This window comes from Notechis scutatus, chromosome 2 (assembly GCF_049901735.1).
Source record: "Notechis scutatus isolate UNSWTSFEM ecotype Mainland chromosome 2, rNotScu1.2, whole genome shotgun sequence".
Lineage (NCBI taxonomy): Eukaryota > Metazoa > Chordata > Lepidosauria > Squamata > Elapidae > Notechis > Notechis scutatus.
The window spans coordinates 9831890-9856028 of record NC_142010.1 but is presented as its reverse complement, the minus strand read 5'-3'; the positions used below and the strand labels follow the sequence as shown (position 1 = coordinate 9856028).

General features: G+C 40.0%; 2 protein-coding genes across 7 annotated transcripts in view; both read right to left on the bottom strand.

The window, feature by feature from the left end:
• Positions 1-767: 767 nt before the first annotated feature.
• Positions 768-24139, bottom strand: part of LOC148131728 (uncharacterized) — a 33481-nt gene continuing 10109 nt past the window's right edge. The window contains exons 2-8 of one of the 3 annotated variants that reach the window (XM_087952918.1): positions 7959-8000; positions 5927-6488; positions 5558-5675; positions 5365-5444; positions 4453-4579; positions 1723-3404; positions 768-1630 (exon numbers count right to left, since the gene is read on the bottom strand). In XM_087952918.1, the coding sequence (XP_087809044.1) occupies positions 1547-1630; positions 1723-3404; positions 4453-4579; positions 5365-5444; positions 5558-5675; positions 5927-6328 (2493 nt within the window). In that variant the 5' untranslated portion in view covers positions 6329-6488; positions 7959-8000 and the 3' untranslated portion in view covers positions 768-1546. Of the gene's footprint in view, positions 1631-1722; positions 3405-4452; positions 4580-5364; positions 5445-5557; positions 5676-5926; positions 6489-7958; positions 8001-8174; positions 8396-24139 lie in introns of those variants that run through there. The other 2 variants (XM_087952919.1, XM_087952920.1) reach the window with 2 other exon arrangements.
• LOC148131727 (uncharacterized) overlaps positions 11387-24139 on the bottom strand; it is a 33998-nt gene continuing 21245 nt past the window's right edge. For 2 of the 4 annotated variants that reach the window (XM_087953009.1, XM_087953008.1), the window contains exons 2-6: positions 17807-18372; positions 17428-17545; positions 15472-15554; positions 14613-14739; positions 11387-13572 (exon numbers count right to left, since the gene is read on the bottom strand). In XM_087953009.1, coding sequence (XP_087809135.1) covers positions 12251-13572; positions 14613-14739; positions 15472-15554; positions 17428-17545; positions 17807-18208 — 2052 coding nt within the window. In that variant the 5' untranslated portion in view covers positions 18209-18372 and the 3' untranslated portion in view covers positions 11387-12250. Of the gene's footprint in view, positions 13573-14612; positions 14740-15471; positions 15555-17427; positions 17546-17806; positions 18373-18949; positions 19196-24139 lie in introns of those variants that run through there. The other 2 variants (XM_087953007.1, XM_087953010.1) reach the window with 2 other exon arrangements.

The following is a 24139-nucleotide window of genomic DNA, read 5'->3' as shown; positions in this document are numbered from 1 at the left end:
ATTTTTAATTCAGATTTGTTATTTTGGACTAACCACACAACAGTCCTTAAGGGACTAATAGCACCTTAGGCTTTTCAAAAGCCTCGATGCTTATTACAATCACAAGCCTCTATTCCATCGGCTTTTTCAAGCAAATAGACTTCCACAGTCTGGAGTTTGCAGATATCACTCCCAAAAACCTGGAATAGAGTTTTGGGGGCATTAAAGAGGCACCTTTTGCCTGCCCGTATAAGGGAGTGCTAAGCAGTCTGAGCACAGAAAGCACCTTTATTCAAAAAGACTGTCAGACAGCCTTGCCCAAATAAGGGAGCACAATCTAAGCAGAGCTGCTGTGTTAGCTGCAACGAGGTTCCAGCAAAGATAAAATCAACTTGGTGATGGTTTAAATTGGCGGGAGCGCCATTTTGTAGAAGCAGCCATTTTCTAGCCAGCTCTAGTGTGCCTCACAACTTGATCTATACCTCTCACAGACAGTTAACCTTGAAAGATTCTGGTTATTGGGCTATTTAATTGTCTTCAAATTGGCGGAATTCTGTCCTGAGGGGCAAAGCCTCAGAAAAAAGACAATAGGTATTTTCCCTCAGCTTTTCTACCCTTGTATGCTGTGTGCCTCACGACTAGAGCTGTACTGCTTATAGACAGTTAACCTTGAAAGATTGTGGTTATTGAGCTATTTAATTGTCTTGAAATTAGTGAAACTCTGTCCTGAGGGTCAAAGTCTCAGAAAAATATTTTCTTAAAGAATTTAATAAGACGCATTACAATTAAGTGTTGTTTCTATTTTAATTTGATATAGTTAGAGTAATGTTACAGTCAGTTATAGACATTATGGAGGAATCTTCCAACACAATGTCTTCACATCTGATTGCTTCCAATCAACAAAAAGGTAGGGGTAAAAGAACCTGTAAGACCAGAGGATCAGTTCAGGAGGCAGCTGACAAAATCAGGGCCAAGGCCAGAGCTACTAGGAAAACTAAAGCTGATGAGCAGGCCGAGCGTAGACTACATAATGCGTTGGTAAAGTAAGTAGAGGAGAATTCAAAAGAACAAATGAAATCACTGCAACTAAGTACTCCTAAGGGGGAATAACACAAGTCAATCTATTCTACCCCAAGTGGGATCAGACATGGACAATTTGGGCCAAGTAGTTTTCTAATACGCAGGATTCTGAACTTCCAGGGTGTTCTTACTTGAGTAATCCAAGACCAATGGCTCCTCCTTTAACTAGATAAGGGCAAATGCAACACACTGGAACAGGAGGGCAGTTAATGCCACTGGGGATTCAGCAGTGTTTTTACGTAACTTATTGGTCAGGGAATGATGGGAGAACTTCAGACTAACAGTCCAAATCAGGTGGGCTCTAGAGTAGGTCCCTCCCACCATAGGAGGCATTCCCACTCCCTTAGACACACACTCATGACATGGTCTCCTGATACTTCAGAGGATAAACAATCTGAGTATTCAGTAGAGGAAGGCAAAATAGCCCAGTCCAATGATTCAATTAACAAATGTGGGAAGAAAAGTAGTAAAATGGGGCAAAATTCACTTAACAACTATCTTCCTTAGCAACAGAAATTTTGGGATCAATTGCGGTCATATTATGACTACCTGCATTTCTATTGAAGCTCTTCTGATAATTTCTTTATTGATAATGGTTTCCCCTGTGTGTTGGTCCCTCTATGGCAAGTAAGAGCGTTACTCCTTGCAAAACTCTTACCACACACCATTCATATTGTTTTTTTCTCCCGTATGGATCCTTTTATGGGAAGTGAGATCACAACTCCTTCTAAAGCCTTCTCCACAGTGCACACATTTATATGGCCTCTCACCTGTGTGGATTCTTTTGTGGGAATTAAGACTACCATTACTAGCAAAGGTCTTTCCACACTCCATGCATTGATATGGTTTTTCTCCTGTATGGATTCTTTTGTGGCAGGAAAGAGCAGAATTCCACCTAAAGCCTTTTCCACATTCTACACATTTATAAGGCCTCTCTCCTGAGTGGATCCTCTTGTGGGAATCAAGATGTCTGCTGCAACTAAAGGTCTTTCCACACTCCATGCATTGATAAGGTCTTTCTCTTTTGTGATTCCATTGATGTCTTATGAGAGAGTCATAATAACAGAAGGTCTTTCCACATTCCATGCATTTATATGGCTTCTCCTCTGTATGGATAGTTTTATGGTGAATCAGAGCATATTTCCTACTAAAGCTTTTTCCACATTCCATGCATTGATATGGCTTCTCTCCTGTGTGGGTCTTCTTGTGGGAATTAAGACTACTGGTAGAAGTAAGGATCTTTCCACAGTCCTTACATTGATATGGTTTCTCTTCTGTGTGGATCCTCTTATGTGAATTGAAATTACTACTGCAAGTAAAGGTCTTTCCACACTCCATGCATTGATATGGTCTCTCTCCTTTGTGAATCCTTTGATGGAGCATAAGAGAACGATTATAACAGAAGGTCTTTCCGCACTCCACACAATGATATGGCTTCTCTATTATGTGGATCATCTTATGGGTCTTCAAATGACTGGCACAAGTAAAGCTCTTTCCACACTCCATGCATTTAAAAGGTCTTTCTCCTTTGTGATTCATTTGATGCATTATAAAAGACTTAGAATAACAGAAGGTCTTTCCACACTCCATGCATTGATACGGTTTCTCTCCTGTGTGGATCCTCTTATGGGAGGTAAGATGACTACTCTTGCTAAAACCCTTTCCACATTCCATGCATTGATATGGCTTCTCTCCTGTGTGATTCCTATGATGAATTATAAGAGAGTAATTATGAGAGAAAGTCTTTCCACATTCCTTGCATTGATATGGCTTCTCTCCTGTGTGAATCCTCTTATGGGAATTAAGACAACCACTAGAAATAAAGGTCTTTCCACACTCCATGCATTGATATGGTTTCTCTCCGGTGTGGATCCTTTTATGGGAATTGAGATTACTGCTACAATTAAAGGTCTTTCCACATTCCTTGCATTGATATGGCTTCTCTCCTGTGTGGATCCTCTTATGGGAATTGAGACCACTACTAGAAGCAAAGGTCTTTCCACATTCCTTGCATTGATATGGTTTCTCTCCTGTGTGGATCCTCATATGGGAATTGAGACTACTACCACAAGTAAAGCTCTTTCTACACTCCATGCATTTATAAGGTCTTTCTCCTTTATGATTCCTTTGATGTCTTATAAGAGATTTATTATGACAGAAGGTCTTTCCACACTCCATGCATTGATATGGCTTCTCTGTATGGACAGTTTTATGGTGAATCAGAATGCTTTTCTTGCGAAAGTGCTTTCCGCGCTCCATGCATTGATATAGCTTCCCTTTCCCAACTTTCAAATGGATCGCTTGGCATTCCTCCTTGAAATTCTTATTCTCGTGCCCATTATAGCCTTAAAAAAGAAAAATGGAAATTGTAGTAAGAATAGGGGAGCAATCAAACATTTTCTTATTAATTTTAGGCAAAAAATCATCAATATATTTTGGCTGCTTTGTTGGCAAACATGATTCCAAACTACGACTTTAGCAAGGAACCACTTCCAAATGTATCCCTATTGTTATTCATATAACCAGATTGGATCACATCACAATGAATCTAAGACACAACCTAATCTTTGGTCTGGAACTATTTCATGGGGCCACAAACCCCTGAAGTCCATTGGACACGGTATCATGCTGGGTCAACAACATGCCTACCTACCAGCTCCCCAACTTCATTGGAAATCTCATCCCCACTTGTCTGCAGGGCAGAATCTTTGAAAGCCAAGGGGAATTTCTGGATGGCAATAGCTCCCCACCCTCAATTAGGCTGATGTCAAACACAAATGGGCACATCTCAGAGAAGGGACATCCCACTCTGGACCCATCCAGTCTTGGTTACAGCAGCTCAGGGCCATTGAAGATGAGATTCAGGAGTAGGTAGAATCTTGCTCAAGAGAGGCACATCATCCCTGAAGCCTATCCCTCAGATTCTTGCTAATATCTTCTGAAGCATGGAGATGATTATTTTGTAATTTATGACCAGAAAGCATTAAAACACATTTCCTTTATGTAAGGAGAGAGGCTATGCAATTTTCCAAGTTTTCTTTCAATAAATTTCCTTCTTCCATTAAGTCAGTTTAGTCAAATGGTGAAGGCACCAGGCTAGAAACTAGGTGAGTGAGTTCTAGTTCAGCCTTAGGGATGAATGCTGGTTGGGTGACTTTGGGCCAGTCTCTCTCAGCTCAACCATGTCACAGGATTGCTGTTATAGTGAAAACAGCAGGAGGAAGGAATATTTGGTTTGTCCGCTGCCTTTATTATTTCCCAAAAAATAAAGGCAGGATACAAATAAATTGTTTTTTAATCACTTATTTCACTTAATCTATTTCTGAACATCTAAGCCCCCCTCCCTGACCCCATGACTTTTCAATATTTCTGAGCAGAGATAAGGATTCTTACCCAGAGAAGCCAGATTCCTGGAATTCTCCAGCATGACTTCTCTATGGAGAGCTTTTTGGTCAGCATCTAGTTGAGACCACTCCTCCTTGGAGAAATACACGGCCACGTCCTCAAAAGACACACCACCCTGAACAAGGAAACAAGTTTTCCTTTTAACATATCATGTCAATTCAAGGAGAGAGATCCAGTGAACAAAATGGGCATCTTGTGCAGAATTCAGAATGAGATCTCACCGCTTTTAACTGATGGCACATTGGATCATGTTGGAAGTATGTGGAATGCCTTTCAGTGTAGCCAACTAAAATAGTTTTCTTGGTCAATTGGTAGTTGGGTCTTAAATTCACTAGTTATCAGTTGCCCCAATTCTTCCTAGGATGTGCAATGCCAAATACTGGCAAAAGCCACCCGACATTTTTGCCAATGGCTTACTTTATTTACTGAGGGGGAAATGTAACCAAACTTTACACCTTCATGAAGGTGTTAGAAGAGCTTGTAACAGGATATGTCTATGGAAATTCTCAATCATCAGGTCATGGTTGTCCCAAAGATGCTTTTCAAAAGGTGCAAAAAAAAAGTAAAAAAGTGATGGAGAAAGTGCCTCACAAAGGATCCCCTCAGAAGAGAAAGAAGCAGTGGTGGGATTCAAATAATTTAACAACTGGTTCTCTGCCCTAATGATTTCTTCCAACAACCAGTTCACCAAACTGCTCAGAAAGTTAACAACCGGGTCTCCCGAACTGGTGCAAACTGGCTGAATCCCACCCCTGGAACAATATCTAAGCTAAATATGAATTATGAATCTAATATCAGATTTGTATTGCTTAGAAACAACAATTTATTACATTGAACTCCAGAACAAAATTAAAAGCCACCCAAGATTCATGGACCTTTTCTGATGTTTCCTCTTCTTACCTGAAATAGCGGTTCAGCCAATCCTTCTCTACCACAAAGATGAAATGATTCTAAAAAGTCCAAGGACAGCTTTCTACTCTCTGTGAGAAAGAGAGAAGTAGTGTAAGCAGATTTGTTAAGAAACATTCCAATCAAGAGGAGCAGAAGAACCAGCTAAATGTTGAAATCTCACATCACAGAGAGCTTTTCTTACTTGGCGTGGTGTCCTGACTTTGATCTTTGTGTAAGGTCTCTGTGAACAGCAGCTCTTGAGAAGTTCTGAATGAATCTTTCCTCCCCTTGGGATACTCTGTCATAGCTTCCAAGGATTTCTGGACATGATGTGATATGAGAAACAAAGAAAGAGCAATAAGGAATTACCATACTGCACCTTAAAACTAGCAGACCCCAATGTCCTTTGGCGAAACTCGAAAGAGAATGGAAGACTTGCCCCAAACACATCTCTGGAAGAAAAATGGAACAACTGGCCTTAGGTATTAATAATCCCAGAAAACTCTACCAAAATGGAATTGACAAATTCAGAGAGATTCTCTTTAGAGCTGAAATGATAACATTCTCACACCTGCATCTTTTCGGACTCCTGGGTCAAGAGGAAGCCTTCGGCCAGGGCCACCGCCTGGGAACTAGTTTGTGCTCTACACTCCCGCACCCATTTCTTTATCTCTGGGGGAAGGAGAGCCAGGAACTGCTCCAGGAGCACCAAGTCCAGAATCTGAGCCTTCGTGTGTCTTTCCGGCTGCAGCCATTGATGGCAAAGGCGGTGAAGCTGAGTGCAAACATCTCGGGGACTCTTCCCTTCCTGGAACTGTACTTTTCTGAGGTGACAGTATTGAACCTCTGAGCTGTTGGCTTCCTCTTCTTGGCTCCTCTGCCCAGAATTTGCCTCATTTTCCCCACAGCTCCAAGGCTCAATAGCTGGAGGACCTTTTCCAACTCCTGCATCTGCTGGGCATTGTCCCTCCATCTTTTCACTGGTCTCTAATCCAGCTCCAAAATGAATGGATGGATCTCTCAAGCGTTACTAATCAGAAGACGTCTGGCCAAATCTCCTAAAGGCCATTCAGCTCTCTTTCTTCACAAGATACTTCAGACTCCAAGGTAATCAGGAAATATTTCCAACTTATCTGAAATGGAAAACAAAAGAAACTTCCAGAAATACAGGCTGACCAACTTATCAACTGAGCATCCACAAAAACCCAAATAAAAAATTCTTATGAACCCAACAGTATCTGGAAAGAGGGAGGAAATCTTACTATTGGTAGACTACCATATCTGTATGTGGAAAAAATTATGTAGTAACCTTCTGTATCAACTATGATCAAGGACTAAAAACTTTGGGATACATATATTTAAAATGTTTTTGTTTTTTTAATTCCTACTTATTCAAATAATTTTGATGGCTGCTTAAAAACAATCTGTGTACAATTCAGGTGATAAATGTCTCCGGCCACAAACAGCCATTGAAATGAATGGCTTTCTCAAATGCAGATATAATCTCGATACAAGAAAGATGCTAAAATGTATGGTTTTAATAAAGAATTAACGGATCTGGACCAGATACTAAGTGGAACCAATGAAAAATTGATAAAGAAAATATATTGTTATTTATTGGGTATTAAACTTGAAAGTGAGCAGGTAAAGGAGACAATGATTGTTTGAGCTAAAATTTTTGGATATGCTATAGAATTAGACAAATGGCAGAAACTGTGGGACAGAAATGTTAAATGGACTATGTCAACTGTATATAAAGAAAATCTGTATGTTTTACAGAGGGTATTTTGCATCAACAAGATTGGTGGAAATGTATAAGAATAGATCTGCTAAACGTTGGAAATGTAATCAAACACCTGATTCATATTACCATATGTGGTGGACATGTCCACAAGCTAAAAAATATTGGACGAAAATACATAGCTGGTTGGAAAAAATGATAAAACAGCTTATAGACATGAAACCAGAAATATTCTTATTAGGCATTCTACCAGAAAAATATGATAAAGAGACTGTGTACTTGATTTTACATGTATTAACTGCAGCTAGAATTGTATATGCTCAACAATGGAAGTGTGATGAGATCCTGACAGATTAGAATGTAATTCAGAAAATATTAGAATGTGCAGAAATGAAGGACAAAAAAGAAACTGAATATTTTTGACATGGGACTCATTTTATCAATGGCTAGACAATAAAAACAGAAGTTAGAAAGAAAAGGACATAAAAAAGATATATGTTAAAATGTGAATTTGTTAAAATGGACAAAATATTGTTACTACAGTATTAATCTTGTGATGAACACCTTGATTAAACAATTGTACCCAGACAACACAGTTTGATTGAAATGAATTTTGATATACTATATTCATACTATAATAAAACAAATAAAATTTGAGATGAGTGGCTTTCTAAATCGATTTAACAGGTAAATTAATATTTAAATTTCCAGTATAACTTTATACTGGAAGTTCTGTTACTAGATAGCAGAACCCCATTAACCTCCTGGCCCAATCCGCTAGGGTAGCTGCAACATCACATCAACAAACCACGATTCAATGCAGAGAGTAATACCCGAATCAATAAACCAGCTACGACCTAACTTGATATTTTGATGCAGGCATCTCCTGGAAAGAGGTTTCTCACTTTTCGCCTAACCCTGAATGGCTCCGACTTTTCTGGTGGTCCCGATTTTCCTCCTGGAGAACATGGGACAAGGGGCTTCCCACTTTCCAGGACTCCAAACTTGATGAAGTTTTGCGTCTCTCCACGCACGGTCCAGCCTATGGAAGAAAAAGTGTCCCGTCCCCCCGACTTACTGAACTCCGGAGTCAGGTCTTAATCTCCCTCCGTGCAAGGCTTCCTTTGAAGCCTCTTGGACTGCTGGAAAGGCTTCGCCTAAGGCTCGCAGCGAGGGAGGGGCGGGTCGAGAGGGAGCAGAATCGGGCACTGTAGAAAGGGCGGACGCGCTTCCACCCTTCCCTGCAAAATGCCCCGCGAGGCTTTCGGACCTGGTGAAAGAGCGCATGCTCAGTTCCCTCCTGAAGCGGGTGAGGGCCGCCCCTGCCTTTCTAACGGCTACCTGGGGAGCCCCCTGGTGGATCCTGCGTGCAACGCCAGGTGGACCCTGTCAGGGCATAGGGCAGTTCATCATGTTCCATGCGGGCCTGGGATGATGGGCATTGGAGTAGAAGGAAAGGCTTCTTCTAGCATTGCCTGTCTGCAGCAGGCAGCAATTTCTAGACTTTCCCGTTTTTTTAATGGTCTAAGAACGATCTGTGATCTTGTGAATATTGAGAAAATCTCTGTGGAGGCTCAAAAGGAAGAGAGGCCTCTCTTTGAAGCCCAGATTTGTATCATGTGGTTGTTGGCAAAGTCAGCCCTGAAGTGAGGGAAGATAAGAGGGCAGGCTGGCAGAGTTAAAGGATGGGAAGTGAAGGGTTAGGACAATTAAGATTTTTATTGATGTTTTATTTCCATTATTTCAGCTGCCTTTTCAAATTCATGCCTCTGAGCAGCTAACAGTGGTTCAAAACAGCAAATGGCAGCAGCAAAAATGAGAAGAATCCAGAAGAAACGTTCTTGCTTGAAAAGGGGGCATCAAAAGGAAACAAGATCCAAAATGGAGAGAAAGCTCCAACTCATTGAAGGTTTAGAAATTTTACCTCAAAACAAGGCGCCATGATGGAGAGACGAATAGGAGAATGGTGTCTCATAGGTGACTGGAGGAAAAGTGGAATTAGAAAATACAGGAAGGCAAATCTTGAGAAATACACATAAAGTTCAAATTCCATAAGGCAAAAAAGAAAAATGGCTTCGTTTTGGTTTTTTAGTAGGGAAGACAGCTCAGGAAATATCAGCAGGATGTTAAAATACAATGTCAGTCTACCAGACTAAACAAAGCACAAGTTTTCTTCTAGCCAAAAGAGCTGAAGACTCCCATGGTTTGAAGAGATTAGTGTGGATTTGGAGATGACAGTGCAAGAACAGCCAAGAGATTTATCTAAATTAATGAAATAAAGAAATGGGGAAATAAGAGTTAAGAAGCAACTTAAAAAGAATGGAATTAACATCTCTGTCTTGCCCAAAGCCTGGTTCTTTTGAGCCCATTTTTCTCAGTCTTCTATAGTGGAGAAAATTGACATAATGGCTACAAAACCAAGATTGGTGCTCTTTTATCACTTTGATCCAGAACCATAAATGAGCACTATTTCAATAAATAGCTTCAAAACAGCCTGAGTCTCCGAAAGCCTGAATTATTTCCCCACTCCAAATCCTTCCACAAGTTTTCCTCTGTTTTTAATTTTTAATTTACTAGAAATAATTTAAAAATGTCTCATGAATAACCATACCAGTGAAATTTAATTTTATTTAAATCCAAAATTAATTTTATTGAAATCTAATTAAAATCCAATTAACTTCAATTAAATCTAATTTATTTAAATTGAATTTAGAGATTTCCTAATTATTCTCATATCTTAGAAAGGCAAAATAGCAATAGCTATAAGCACTTAAATTTACATACTGATTCATGGTGCTTTACAACACTCCATAAACGGTTTACAGAGTCTGCATATTGCTCCATACAATCTAGGTCCCCATTTTACCAGCCTCAGAAGAATGCAACGTTGAGTCAACCTTGAGCCAGTTAGAATTGAACTCTTGGCAGTCACCAGAATTAGCTTGCAATACTGCATTCTAAGCACTGCACCCCCATAGCTCTAATGCTTCAAAAATGTATTTGAACATGGATTTCACTTCTTATTCTGCTTTTTTGTGGAATGGAATTCTTCATCCTGAAACTCTTTTCACATGATACATTGATATATATGTGTTGTGGCTCCGAGTCCTGAGTCTGCATTCTTAGAGGAAGAGGACTCGGAAGATGAGGAGGTGGAATTGGGAATGCCTTCCCCCCCAGAACCTTCCTCTTCGGCAATGCCTTCCTCCCTGATTATGCCTCAGGTTTCGGCAGATAACCGAGAGGGACAGCCTGAGGCTAATCAGGCGGAGGAGGGCATATCGGAGCTGCTTTTGATAGAGAATCAAGCAGACGAATGCTGGCTTGATGCTAGGCAGCGTCACAGGAAAAAGTGTGAGCTGCAACGCAGGAGATGTGGACGAATCAGAGACTGAGCTGAGTTAGTGACACACCCCACAGGGAATAAAAGTGGGTGTGTTTTCTCTAGGAACTCTGTACGGGACAAAGTGTGAATTTTCTGTGGAGCTTCGGTGTATCTTGTTTCCTGAAAGCGTTCGTGATTAATGTTTCTGTTATCTTGTCGAACTTGGCAGGCAGCGTGTGTGATACTGCCAAGAACATTGCTGGCTCAAAGGAATTAACTCTGTAAATACTGAATCTCCTTGCCTGCTTGTATTTGGTCAGAGTTTTGGACTTCTCATCTTCTTTGTAAAGGTGAGTCATAACATATATGTGTTTTTGTTCTATTGCTTGAATTATTTTGTTTTATTGCTTGAATTATGTTGAATTCCCAGACAACTTTCAACAGTTTGTCTAGTTACCAAATTTGCAACAGCAGTGAAAAGTGACTTATTACCATTTTTCACATTTATGAGTGTTGAAGCATGGTCACATGATTTACATGTGGATGCTTGACAATTGACTCACGTTTATGAAGGTATAGTGTCCCAGAGTCATGTGATCACATTTTGTGACCTTCTGACAAGCAAAATCAATGGGGAAGTCAGATTCACTTAACAACCACATAACTAATGTAACAATTGCAGTGATGTACCTAACAAATGTGGCAAGAAGAGTCATACAATTGGGGCAAGCCTCACTTATCAAATTTCTCAGTAACATAAATTCTGGACTCAATTGTGGTCGAAAGCTGTGGACCACCTGTAGTTCTTGGTTAAGGAATGGTATTTGGATCAGAACTTCCATCGCTAAGTGATGTGGTCATAAAGTGTGACATCGAATAAGCCACCACCAATGTTGGTCAGGTGTCAGTACTTTACCTGCTTACATTAATATAAAATAAAAACAAGAGGAAACACCAGAGAGGAATTGAAGACAGTCCAGGGTTTATAAGAGTAATAATATTATTGTATAAGCGATGGCTTATATGTACACTGAAAGCTTATGCACTGGAGAAAAATTCCCTGTGTGTCCAATCACACTTGGCCAATAAAGAATTCCATTCCATTCCATGTACAGTAGCAATAAACAATATACTTGCAGTAGAAATAGTATAATATAGCATAAATTAACAACTGTATATAACTGTGATGGTGAACCTATGTTCTGTGTGCCGAAAGTGGAACGCAGAGCCATGTCTCCAGCTGTTGCCCGTTGCTCTTCCTGGTTCCAGTGCACGCGCGGGGGAAACTAGAACCTTAGCTTCCCAGTGCGTGCATGTGCACCTGCCAGCTTGTCTTCATGTGCATGGGAGCGGGGGAAACCAGAAGCTGATCTTCCGGCATGCATGCGCATTATAAACTGGAAGATCAGATGGCCAGGGCAGATGCACGCCCCAGGAAGCTAACCTTCCGGTTTCCCCCACTCCTGCGGGCGTGAATCAGGGAGCTGCTTTTCGGGGTATCCGGTGCGCACGTTTCAGCATTCAGTGGCGAGAAGGTTAGCCACCATTGGTATTAGAAATAATATTAGTAATAATATATTAAAAAGGACATTGTATAATATCAATATACTAAATATCTAGTATAAGGGAACATAGGAAGAACTTAAACGTGGCTTCTCTCCTGTGTGGATCATTTTATGAAAATTGCTACAACCAAAGTTCTTTCTCCTTTGTGATTCCTTTGATGTCTTATAGGAGAGTCATAATAACAGAAGGTCTTTCCACACACCATGCATTGATATGGCTTCTCCTCTGTATGGATAGTTTTACAGTGAATCAGAGCATTTTTCCTAATAAAGCTTTTTCTGCACTCCATGCATTAATATAGCTTCTCTCGTGTGGATCTTCTTGTGGGAGTTATGACTATTGCTGCAAGTAAAGGTCTTTCCACACTCAATGCATTGATATGGTCTTTCTTCTTTGTGAATCCTTTGATGGAGTATAAGAGAACGATTATAACCGAAGGTCTTTCCGCACACCAAACAATGATATGGATTCTCTTTTCTGTGGATCATCTTATGGCCATTAAGATGACTGGTACACGTAAAGGTCTTTCCGCACTTCATGCATTTATAAGGTCTTTCTCCTTTGTGATTCCTTTGATGAATTATAAGCGATGTAGAGTAACAGAAGGTCTTTCCACACTCCATGCATTGATACGGTTTCTCTCCTGTGTGGATCCTATTATGGGAGGCAAGATCACTACTCTTCCTAAAACGCTTTCCACACTCCATGCATTGATATGGTTTCTCCCCTGTGTGGATCCTTTTATGGATGGTAAGAACAGAATTCAATCTAAAGCCCTTTCCACATTCCACACATTTATATGGCTTCTCTCCTGTGTGGATCGTCTTGTGAGAATTAAGATTACTCCTACCAGTAAAGGTGGTTCCACACTCCATGCATTTATAAAGTTGTTCTCCTTTGTGATTCATTTCATGAGTTTTAAGAGAATGATTATTACAGAAGATCTTTCCACACTCCCCACATCTATAAGGTGTTTCTCCTTTGAGATTCCTTTGATGTCTTATAAGAGTGTAATGATAACAGAAAGTCTTTCCACACTCCATGCATTGATAAGGCTTCTCCCCTGTGTGGATCCTCTTGTGGGAATTAAGATTACTCCTACCAGTAAAGGTCTTTCCACACTCCATGCATTTATAACGTTGTTCTCCTTTGTGATTAATTACATGAGTTCTAAGAGAGTGATTGTTACAGAAGATCTTTCCACACTCCCCGCATTTATAAGGCTTTTCTCCTTTGAGGTTCCTTTGATGTCTTATAAGAGAGTAATTATAACAGAAGGTCTTTCCACACTCCCTGCAAGTATATGGCTTCTCTTCTGAATGTTTTTTTTTATGGGAAATGAGATGATCAGATTTATTAAAGCTCTTTCCAGACTCCATGCATTGATATGGTCTTTCTCCCGTATCAATGTTTGTATGGTTAGAAAGCCAAATGACCAGAGGAATGTCTTTTTTAATTCCACTTTGTGATTGCTTTGTTTCATTACTCTTTGGTTGTAACTGATATGCAAAGTTCGTTTTTCCCTCTTTCAGATGGATTGCTTGGCATTCCTGCTTGCTATTCTTATCCTCTTGCCCATTAAAGCCTTGAAAAAGAAAAATGAAAACTGTAGCAAGAACAGGAAAACAATCAAACCCTTTCTTCCGAAATTTCACCAACGAATCATCAATATATTTTGTTGGCAAAGATGCCAAACTAAGATTTTAGCAAAGACCCATTTCCAAGTGTATCTCCACTGATCCTCATATAAACAGGATTAGATCATATCACAATGAATCTAAGACTCAACCCAGATCTAATCCTTGAGTTGGGACAGTTCCATGGTGCCATTAGAACAGTCCCATTCCTGAACGCCATTGGACATTGTGTCATACTGGGACAACAACATGCCTACCAGCTCCTGCACTTCATTGGAAGTCTCATCTCTACTTCTCTGCAGAACAGAAACTTTTAAACCCAAGTGGAATATCTGGATGGCAGTAGCTCCCCAACCTCAATTAGGCTCATGACAAACTTGGTACACAAGTGGGCACATCTCGGAGAAGGAATGGGAACATCCCACTAAGGACCCATCCAGTCTCAGTTATATCAACTCAGGCCCATGGGGAGCCAGTGACCAGATTCAGGAGTGAATATCGAACCCTGGAAGGCAGAACTTCCAGGCTCAAGAGTGGACACACCACCCCTACCTGTAGTCTGTCCCTCAGATTCTCACTAATACCATCTATGACCTGGAAATCAATATTTTGTATTTTATGAGAAGACAGCATTTAGAAAAAAAAAACCATTTCCTTTGTGTAAAAAGGAAGGCAATGCAGTTTTCCAATGTTTCTTTCAATAAATTTTCTTGTTCCATAAGTTCAGTTTGGTGAAATAGTTAAGGCACCAGGTTAGAAACTAGGTCAGTGAGTACTAGTTCAGCTTTAGGGATGAATGTTCGCTGGGTGACTTTGGCCTAGTCTCTCTGAGCTCAACCCATGTCACAGGATTGCTGTTGTAGGGAAAAAAGCGGGAAGAAGGAATATTGGGTATGTCTGCTTATTTAGATATAAATAAATGTTTTTAACAGAAACAATATCTAAGCCCCATGATTTTCTATATTTCTGAGCAAGATAGAATTCTTACCCAAAGAAGACAGATTCCTGGAATTCTCCAACATGACTTCTCTGTGGAGCGCTTTTTGGTCAGCATCCAGCTGTGACCACTCCTCCTTGGAGAAATACACGCCCACATCCTCAAAAGACACACCACCCTGAACAAGGAAACATGTTTTCCTTTTAATAGATAACCCAAAGTATAATTTGACAGTTTTCTTTCACCAATTCAAAGAGAGAGATCCAGTGAACAAAATGGGCATCTTCTGCACAACTCAGAATGAAGTCTTTGTTTTGGCTGGCGGCACAAGTGAATTACATTTGATTAAGTTACAAATAATTAGAAAGCCAAATTGATTGTTGGGTCTTAACTCTACTAGTTATCAGTGGCTCCAATCTTCCTAGGGTGGGCAATGTGAAATACTGGCCAAACCCACCTGACATTTTTGCCTACTTTACTTTTACTTTTGCTTACTTTATCCACTGAGGGACCAACTCCACATCTTCATAAAGGTGTTAGAAGAACTTTAATAGTATATGTCTATGGAGATTCTCAATCACTAGGTTACGGTTGTTCCAAATATGTTTTTGAAAAAGCAAAAAACTATTTTTTAATGGTATGTAAGAAGAACCCTGGGAGACAGAAGGAAGAGCCCCAATGCTGACAACAATCTGGTCAATGAAATCTGAAGGCGAAGTAGGAGAGGTGGAGAAAGTGTCTCACAAAGGATCCCCTTCAGAAGGGAGATAGGCTAGGCTGCATATCAGTTTTGAATGACCGGATGTCAGATTCGCAGTGCTTAGAAACAGCAATTTGTTACAATAAACTCTAGAACAAAATGAAATCCATCCAAGATACATGGACCTTTTCTGATCTTTCTCCTCCTTACCTGAAGTTGCGGTTCAGCCAATCCTTCAGCCCCACTAAAAGGAGGAAGTGCCTCTAAAATTTCCAAGGACAGCTTTCTACTCTCTGTAAGGATAAAATGGGGGAAGCAGATTTGTTATAAAGAGGTTCCAATCAAGAGGAGCAAAAGAATCAGCTAAATGTTGAAATCTCACATCACAGCGCAGTCTCCCCATTTGACCTGGGGAAGATAGGACAGCCATTATTGTGACAAGTGAAATGGAAGAGAAGGAAGAAAAGATCCTATAACAGTGTAATTGATCTGGGTGAGAATTTTCTAATTTTTGCTGTGGAATTTTCCCCAAAACACCCCTTTTGGAAAGTGAGACTCAACTGAGATGGAGGTAGGGTTTTCCCCTGCACCCAAAGAAGAGCGGCGACCAAGACCTCGAGCTACTATCAGATCCAGAAAAGAAAGAAAAGAAATTGTAGAAAGAAGCAACCTTAAAGATAAAGGATAGACTGGATTGGCTAGTTTTCATCAATTTAAATTGTTTTAAAATATTGGATTATACTTTTGTTGTCACTTTGATTTGAGGGACTTTGAAAAATTATTTAAAAAATACTTTTGGAGACATTTTACTCGCACCAAAAATGGAGAAAAAGTGAGAGCAGGGAAGACACTATACTGGCTGGGAAAGACACTATAGAGCTGAAAAAAGTGAAAAAACAAGTGAAAGTTGTTTTGACTGGGATAGAGAAGCTGGAATACACTAAACAACACCTGCAAATTGATTTTACTTGGTGTCTGGAAACAGACTGTGAAAACATTCAACTTTAGAATCTTTGAGGATTACAAATATGCTGGACAGTGTGAGAGTGTGAAACAGTTTGGATTTCTTTTGAACTAAGAGGAAGTTGCTAATGGACTATTTAATTTTGTGATTTTGTGAACTGCTCTAATATTGGCTTTTTTGGTGTGACAGATAATTGGAACATTGGGATCTTGAAGATTACTGAGTAATATTTTAATTCACTAAAATAAGGAAAAACGTTACAACAGGAAAAATAAGTGTATTACTAAAAGAAATATTATTGAAGTGATGACAAGGAATGATAGGGAGATAAAGGAATTGATACATGATATAGTTGTGAGACCAGAAAACCATGAGCAAATGATACTGAATAATGAACAAGAAATCCAGGAAATAGAGGAGAAAATAGAAAGAACAGAGGAAAGGACAGGGGAGGAAAAGAGACAAATGATACAAAAAGATAAAAAGGAAGCGATATTAAAAGTTTATGAAATAGAAAAGGCAAATTACACTTTAAGAGATCAAAATGTAAAAGAGAATACACAGAAATACATTTCTGAAGTGAGGAAAGAACCATTGAAAGGTGTATTGAAGCCTCAACAGAGTGAAGGAGCTGTAGAGATAGATGAAATACTTAGACAAACATGAACAATGTAAGAAGATACAAGATCCCAAGGGAGGAGCATGGGAAATATGCCAAGAAGTCAATAAGAGTTGAAATATGAAAATGTACAAGAGATGAGGAATAGATATAGAATGTGTCCTAATACAGGAGTTGTTTTTATTAAGAATTAATATAGAGGTGGAAACTAGAAATGGGAAAATTATTACTATGTATATTATTACATAACATTACATCACTATTAAGTAAAGATTAGAAGTTGAAAGACAACCTGTGTTTTATTAATGGTTAAATAGAAGCAAAAGTTAGAAACTAAAAAAGAACGATTAATCAAATAATGAAAATTTATTAGTATGGAGAAGCAAATATTACTATCAATATGTGAATACAATTACAGTTATGAATATTACTGTCATTATTATTAATACTTTTTAAAAGGTACCCAATCAACACACTGTAGATATAGAGCTTTTATGTAATTTTAAGAAAAAAATTATAAATAAAATAGTAATAACAATAATAAAAAAGAAATCTCACATCACACATAAAGAGCTTTTCTTACCTGGTGTGGTATCGTAACTTTGATCTTTGTGTAAAGTCCCCCTGAACAGAAGCTCTTGAGAAGTTCTGAGTGAATCTTTCCACCCCTTGGGATATTCAGTCAAAGTTTCCAAGGATTTCTGGACATGACGTGGTACAAGAAACAAAGGAAGAGCAGAGAAATAGATATCAATTATTATACTGCACTTTCAAACTTGTAGACCCCACTGTCATTGCTGAAACTCAAAACAGAATGGAAAAATTGCCTCAAAGTGACATCCTCTGGAAGAAAAATGAAACAACTGTCCATAGGAATTAATAATCCCAGAAAGCTCTACCAAAAAGGGATTGACAAATTCAGAGAGATTCTCTTTAGAGTTGAAATGATTACATTCTCACACCTGCATCTTTTCCGACTCCTGGGTCAGGAGGAAGCCTTCAGCCAGGGCCACCGCCTGGGAACTGGTCTCCACTCCACACTCCCGCACCCATTTCTCCATCTCTGGGGGAAGGACAGCCAGGAACTGCTCCAGGAGCACCAAATCCAGCATCTGAGCCTTCGTGTGTCTTTCTGGCTGCAGCCACTGACGGCAAAGTTGGTGAAGCTGATTGCAAACATCTCGGGGACCCCTCCCCTCCTGGAATTGCACTTTTCTGAAGTGACAGCATTGAACCTCTGAACTGTTGGCTTCCTCTTCTTGGCTCCTCTGCCCATAATTTGCCTCATTTTCACCACAGCTCCAAGGCTGAGTAGCTGGAGGGCCTTTTCCAACTCCTACATCTTCTGGGAGTTGTCCCTCCATCGATTTTCTGGTCTCTAATCCAGCTCCAAAACAGACTTGATGGATTTCCAAAGTTTTTATTAATCACAGGAGGTCTAGCCAAATCTCCTAGGGTCATTGAGCTCTCTTCCCACACAAGATATTTGGACTTCAGAGGAACCAGGAAAAATTTCCAACTTACATATCTGAAATGGAAAATATAGCATGTTCAATATGGTGACAAATCTGTATACTGAGCAACCTCTTCCTCCTCCAAAACAAAGAAAGAAATCTAGCAATATTTCTAAGGAAGGGGTATCTTATTAGGAAGACTGACTACTGCATTAAATTCAGGATCGCCCTTCTAGATAAGCTTCGAACAAGGACTGAAAATATTGGATAAATACATTTAAGAAAGTTTTGGACTTCTAGTGTCTGATTATTTACTCGAATAATTTCGCTTCTCTCAGCCTAGGAAAGAGGAGGAGAGGGAATCCCCTTCTGAAAACTGGGCCACGAAATATGCAGGAAACTGTCCAGGAGTCAAGGCTGCTTTGAAAGTAGAAATCTCTGCTTTCCAAAGCTCCCCCGCCCCGCAGGGTTTCTCCCGATGAAATGGAGGGTAAATGCATCCCTCGTCTCTCGTCATTCCCCACCAACCCCCACTCCCAAGAAGCAGCGCGATGGGCCGGAGCTTGGCTTCCTCCCCTGCCTGGCCCGTGCATGCACAGGGGCGGCAGGGGAACATGGACCACGGGATCTCCCTTTCCCGTAACTCCGAACCTGATGAAGTTTTGTAGGTCGCCATGCTCGCCTTCAATAGCAACGTCTGGATCTCCATCCGTGTAAGATTTCCCTGAAAACTCTTGGGACTTCTGGAGAAAACTCAGCCCGAGGCTCACAGCGAAGGGGACTCGGTAGAAAAGCCAGACGCGATCCCAGTCTTTTCTGGAAAAAGGGAGGAAAAAAAGAAGGGCACGGAGAACACTTGGGACGGGGAAAGAACAAGGCGCATGCTCAGTTTTCTTCGAAAGGGGGAGAGGGAGGGGGAGCTGCCCAGCTCTTCCAACGGCTTACGAGGGAGCCCCCTGGAGGATCCAGCGAGCGATGCCAGAGGACACGGAGGGCACCATCATGTTCCATGCGGGACTCGGATGATGGGCATTGGAGTAGAAGGAAAGTGTCCTTCTAACATTGCCTGGCTAGAAAGGCCGTGTCGTCTCCAGCAGGCGGCAGTTTCGAGATTTTCCTCTTTTTAATGCCTGAGAATCGTCTGCGGTCTTGCGAACATCGAGGAAATCTCTTGTGGAGACTCAAAAGCCGCTTTCCTCGAGAGCAGCTTCTCTGCTGAAGCGTCTGTAGGAGGCATCAAAAACGAGCAACAATCCTGTCAGAAATGGCAGGGCAGTCAGAAGACAAGAAACAAAGCCTCCCTCATAGACCTTTTAGAAATTTTGCCTCAAAAAAAGGTGTCATGATGGAGAAATTGTGAATGTAACATTGAAATCACATGTGACTGGAGAAAAGGTGGAATTACAAAACTAGGAAAGACAAATATTGAAAAGTAAATATAAGGCTCAAATACCATGAGGCAAAAAAGAAGAAGACAAAAATAGTTTTATTTTAAGTGTCTAGTCAGGAATACACTGCAGGAAATATGAGTAGGAACCTTAAGATCTTTGGAGTAAAAAGGTGCATTTTTTCTAGCCAAAGGAAATGAAGACTTCACTAGTTTTAAGAGATGAGTCTGGATTTGGAGGTGACAGTGCAAGAACAACAAAAAGATTTATCTACATTAATGAAATAAAGAAATGGGGAAATAGAGTTAAGAAGCAATTTTAAAAAAATGGAATTAACATCTCTGTCTTGCCAAAAGTCTGTTTCTTTTCAGCTCATTTTCTCTCAAGAAAAAAAAGGAGATTTAGTTACAATTATTGAAGGAAAACATGTAAACAGAGGGAAAATACCCTGTTTCTCCAACAATACGGCCTCCCCCAATAGGAAGTCCCAGCATGTTTTATAGGCATGAAATGAAATTAAAGCCCCTCCCTCCAAATTAAGGCCTATATTAAAACATGCAAAATGGGGGGGGGGTTGCTGTTAGGAAGTACTTTTGTTGCACACCCGGATATGGTGCTGCCTGCGTTGACCCCGATACGAAGTGCCCCACCAACGCCGAGGTCAACATCCAAGCCATTGCCACCCGCCCGCCCAAAGATGCAAGCGGGGGGAATTAAGTCACCCCCGAAAAGACAGCCTAGTCATTTTTTCGGGGCTCAAAAAAAAAAAAAGACCCGGCCTTATTATATGAGGAACACGGTAGTGGTTTAGAAGCAGTTTTAAAAGAATGGCCTTAACTTCTCATTTTGCTCTGCTTTTTTCACCCCATTTCTTTATATATCAAGGCTTCTTCTAAGTACCACCTGTCTAATTTTGTCAGTCTTATATTATGAAAAAAATTGACATGATTACAAACCAAAAGCAGTGCCCTTTCAGCTGTTTGAGCCAGAACCATCAGCGAACAATATGCAAAAGAAGATCGAAAAGTTTAAATAATGGTAACTGGATCAAAGTTTATTAAACTGAGACATTTTGTTACTCATCCAAGTAACTTCTTCAGTCAAAACGAAAAATTTTGGTTAGGCATAGAGCCAGAGAGTTGTCGGAATGTACTAGCTCTGCCATACTGATTGCAGGAGTTTCCCCAAAATGAAATGCAATATGTAAATGAAGACTCAATCATCCAGGCCAAAAGTATCTAAAAATATTAAATCATGGCAATGATTCATGGCATCAGTGAACAATGTTTGAATAATTTCAAAGTAGCCTGATCCTGTGAAGTATCCTTCCCCAGCACAAACCCTTCAAAAAGTTTTTATGTGCTTTTAATTTTTACAATTAGAACAAAACAAAATTTCATAGTCTCACGAATAACCATACCAGTGCTATTTAATTAGCTTTATTTTAAATCAATTTTGAACTATTACTTAATCCTTGTCATACCTTAGAAAGACAAAACATGCTTGAAAAAGGTGTTTTTGAATATGCATTTCATGGGCTTCCCCTCATTCTGGCTAATTTTGAGAGAGGAATTCTTCATTCTGAAGTTTTTTACACACAGGATACATTGATATATATGTGATCAGTTTCTCAAATAATAATAGGCCTTTGACCAAATACATTTCTAAGAGTTGCAAGTATGATGATCAAGAGCCTCTTCTCCTTACCTCTGTCTATCAGAAACTGAAGTTATTTTTTGCAGTAGTTTTTCTTACTTTTATTTTATTTTATTAGGTTTTATTTATTTTGATTATCAATAAACCAAATGTCTCCCTTGTTTGATTATTTTCAATGTCAGTACCCTGAAGTCATTTTCATTCTCATGAATATGTCTAACTTGGCAGAAAGAGAGAGAAAGAGACTAAACTCTATATAGTTTTATGAAACTTCAATTCTCTTTGGACTTATAAGCTAATGTGTATTCTTCATTATGGAAATTTCAGTCCACTAGAACTTTGCCAACAATCTTTGGGAAAACTGAATGTGTCCGATATCATTACACATGCCCACAGTCACTGTGGAGTGAGATGGGCGGCATATAAAGTTAATGAAGATAAGTAAAAAAAAATTCCATTTAGGAATAGCAACATGGCCACATGTGGAACTGCAAATGAAACAACTCCATTGTAGCCAAATCTGTCACATTGTATGAATGTAACCATTGCCTCTGCTATAAAATCGTTATGTTCCCTGCTTGATTTTTGCAATACAAACCTCTTTCTTCACATGGCAGCATAACCAAATATTTCATCTTGGATTCTGTTTTCAGTATGAGAAAAAGGACCACACTCTTGGTGGCTGGCATTGACCTCACCTTCAATTCAGTAAAGAACTAAAAGGTAGAAATAACTTTCTGATTTCACTATGCTTAGGGAAATGCAGGCTTCTTTCTATGTAGATGTAGTTTAATTGAGGACTACAAATTGAGTGCCATTGGTGAGCCAGTTACAAATCCATCTGGTTGTGATATTGTCTATCCCACACCCCTGTATCTTAACAAGAAGTAGATTGTGGTCAACCTTGCCTTACTAAAGTCCACATATACTGTGTCCATAGCATTTCACTGATCCTAGTCACTTTGTCAAAGAGTTGACTAGTTCAATCCTGTAGTTCAGGAGAGTTTTTCTTTCTCAAAAGATCTCCTGTACAACCCATTATGTCATAGGCAAAGCTAAAAAGTGGAAAGAACCTGGTTGAAGAACTCATGTATAGTTTGGAGTTTCCACATGGGACAGAGACACTGATTTCTCAGGGATTTCATATTGCAGTGGATGTGTGTCAGCAAATGTTCAGTTCTTGGGAGGTTAAACAGAGTCAAACAGCTGATTTTAGAAAGACTGCCTAGGGATTTGTTCTGCATTCTGTCCTGGTGAGATTGCCAAATCCTCACCTCTTTTAAAGCGCTTATGCGAAATCCTGGAGCTGTCTATCTCTTCTGTAGAAATATTCTGCTCTAAAAAGAACAAGTTTCTCACAGTTGCAGCATCACTCAGCTTTCCTAACTTGTAACCTGTGTACAAGCTGAGGCTGGCATTGACCTGACCTTGTATTCTGAACAGGAACTAAAATGAGAAGTAACTTAGGCCTGGGATCTTCTCCCGCTTAATTTTGGGAGTTAAAGCTAATGAAGCAGATGGCTCAATATTTAAGTTTGGCAGAACAAAATATTAGAAAAGTGTCAACCAGTCCCAAGATGAAGAACTCAATGGATTAACATCCATCCTATTCATCTATTCAACTAATCAAGTAGGCTGTCCCTGAGTGGACTTAAACCACCATCCTTCTGGTTAACAGCCATGCATATTAATCCCTTGCACCAGGGAGACTCGACACAAGTTTGACATCAGTTTTCCTTGGCTTGACAATTCAAGGTATCTTAAGTCATAAAATATAGTTTGTTTTTCCCCCTTTATCAGATGTTTAAAATGAAACTTTGGGCTATAAAGGAAACTAGATTGGATCCCTACTTGGCTCAGTTGACCTTTAGCTGGCAGAAGCTGTGAAATGTCAACCTAAGGGAGATCAAGTCACAAAAAAGTTTGTGAAGATCACAAAAAAGCTGTGAACTGTCAACCTGAGAGAGGTCAGGGTCACGAAAAGGGCTAGCATTTAACATTGTTAGCCCTCAAGGATATCTATGGGTGCCCCTTCCTCAGTGAAGTGGCCAAATTATGAAGTTCATGGACTGCCAATTGATAGAGATCATAAGTCATAGAAAAAGACCTCATATACAGTTCACCTGTAGGAATGATGGTCAAGAGGTCAATTGTCCTGGCTGGAAAGGAACATGCCTTCTTGCAGGTAGGAGGACAAGTACAAACCATGGCTGTCAGGAATGTATTGATGGCTATATTCCAGCCCTTTCATCTCTTCAATAGATGGGTCATGTTTCCAGTTCCTATAGGTTCAAAGTCAAAGCCCATAATAATAGCTATGTATCCTGAAGCTCCTGGTCATGATAATGAAGGCAGATAGAGAAACATAATGTTTCTTTGTTCCTCTCCAAAGTTCAGCTGCCAGACAAGGTCCCACAATAGCCTCAGATTCAGGCTGCCTAGTAATGCTGTCTTCTATGGCCCTCTCTACTATGGAAAGAATACATCCTTGAGCCAGTCCTGCAAAGCCATTTCAGTGGTCTGGAGTCATCATGGTAGAATCCCAATCTTGGGTCCTGTGTCTGAGTCCTGGCTGCTAAAGATATTCCTATCTCTTTTACAAAGTGAACATGGCTGAACCAAATGTTTTCCCGTGCAGGCTGCCCCACTGACAAAAAGACTTGACTTGTAAGAATGAGGATGTAAGCATGAGCATACCATCACAAGCATAAAAATCTCCATTTGCTGTGTTTTCACTCAACTACCTCACCGCCCATGATGGATGTAAAACAGGGATCAAGACAATGAGCTATACAGG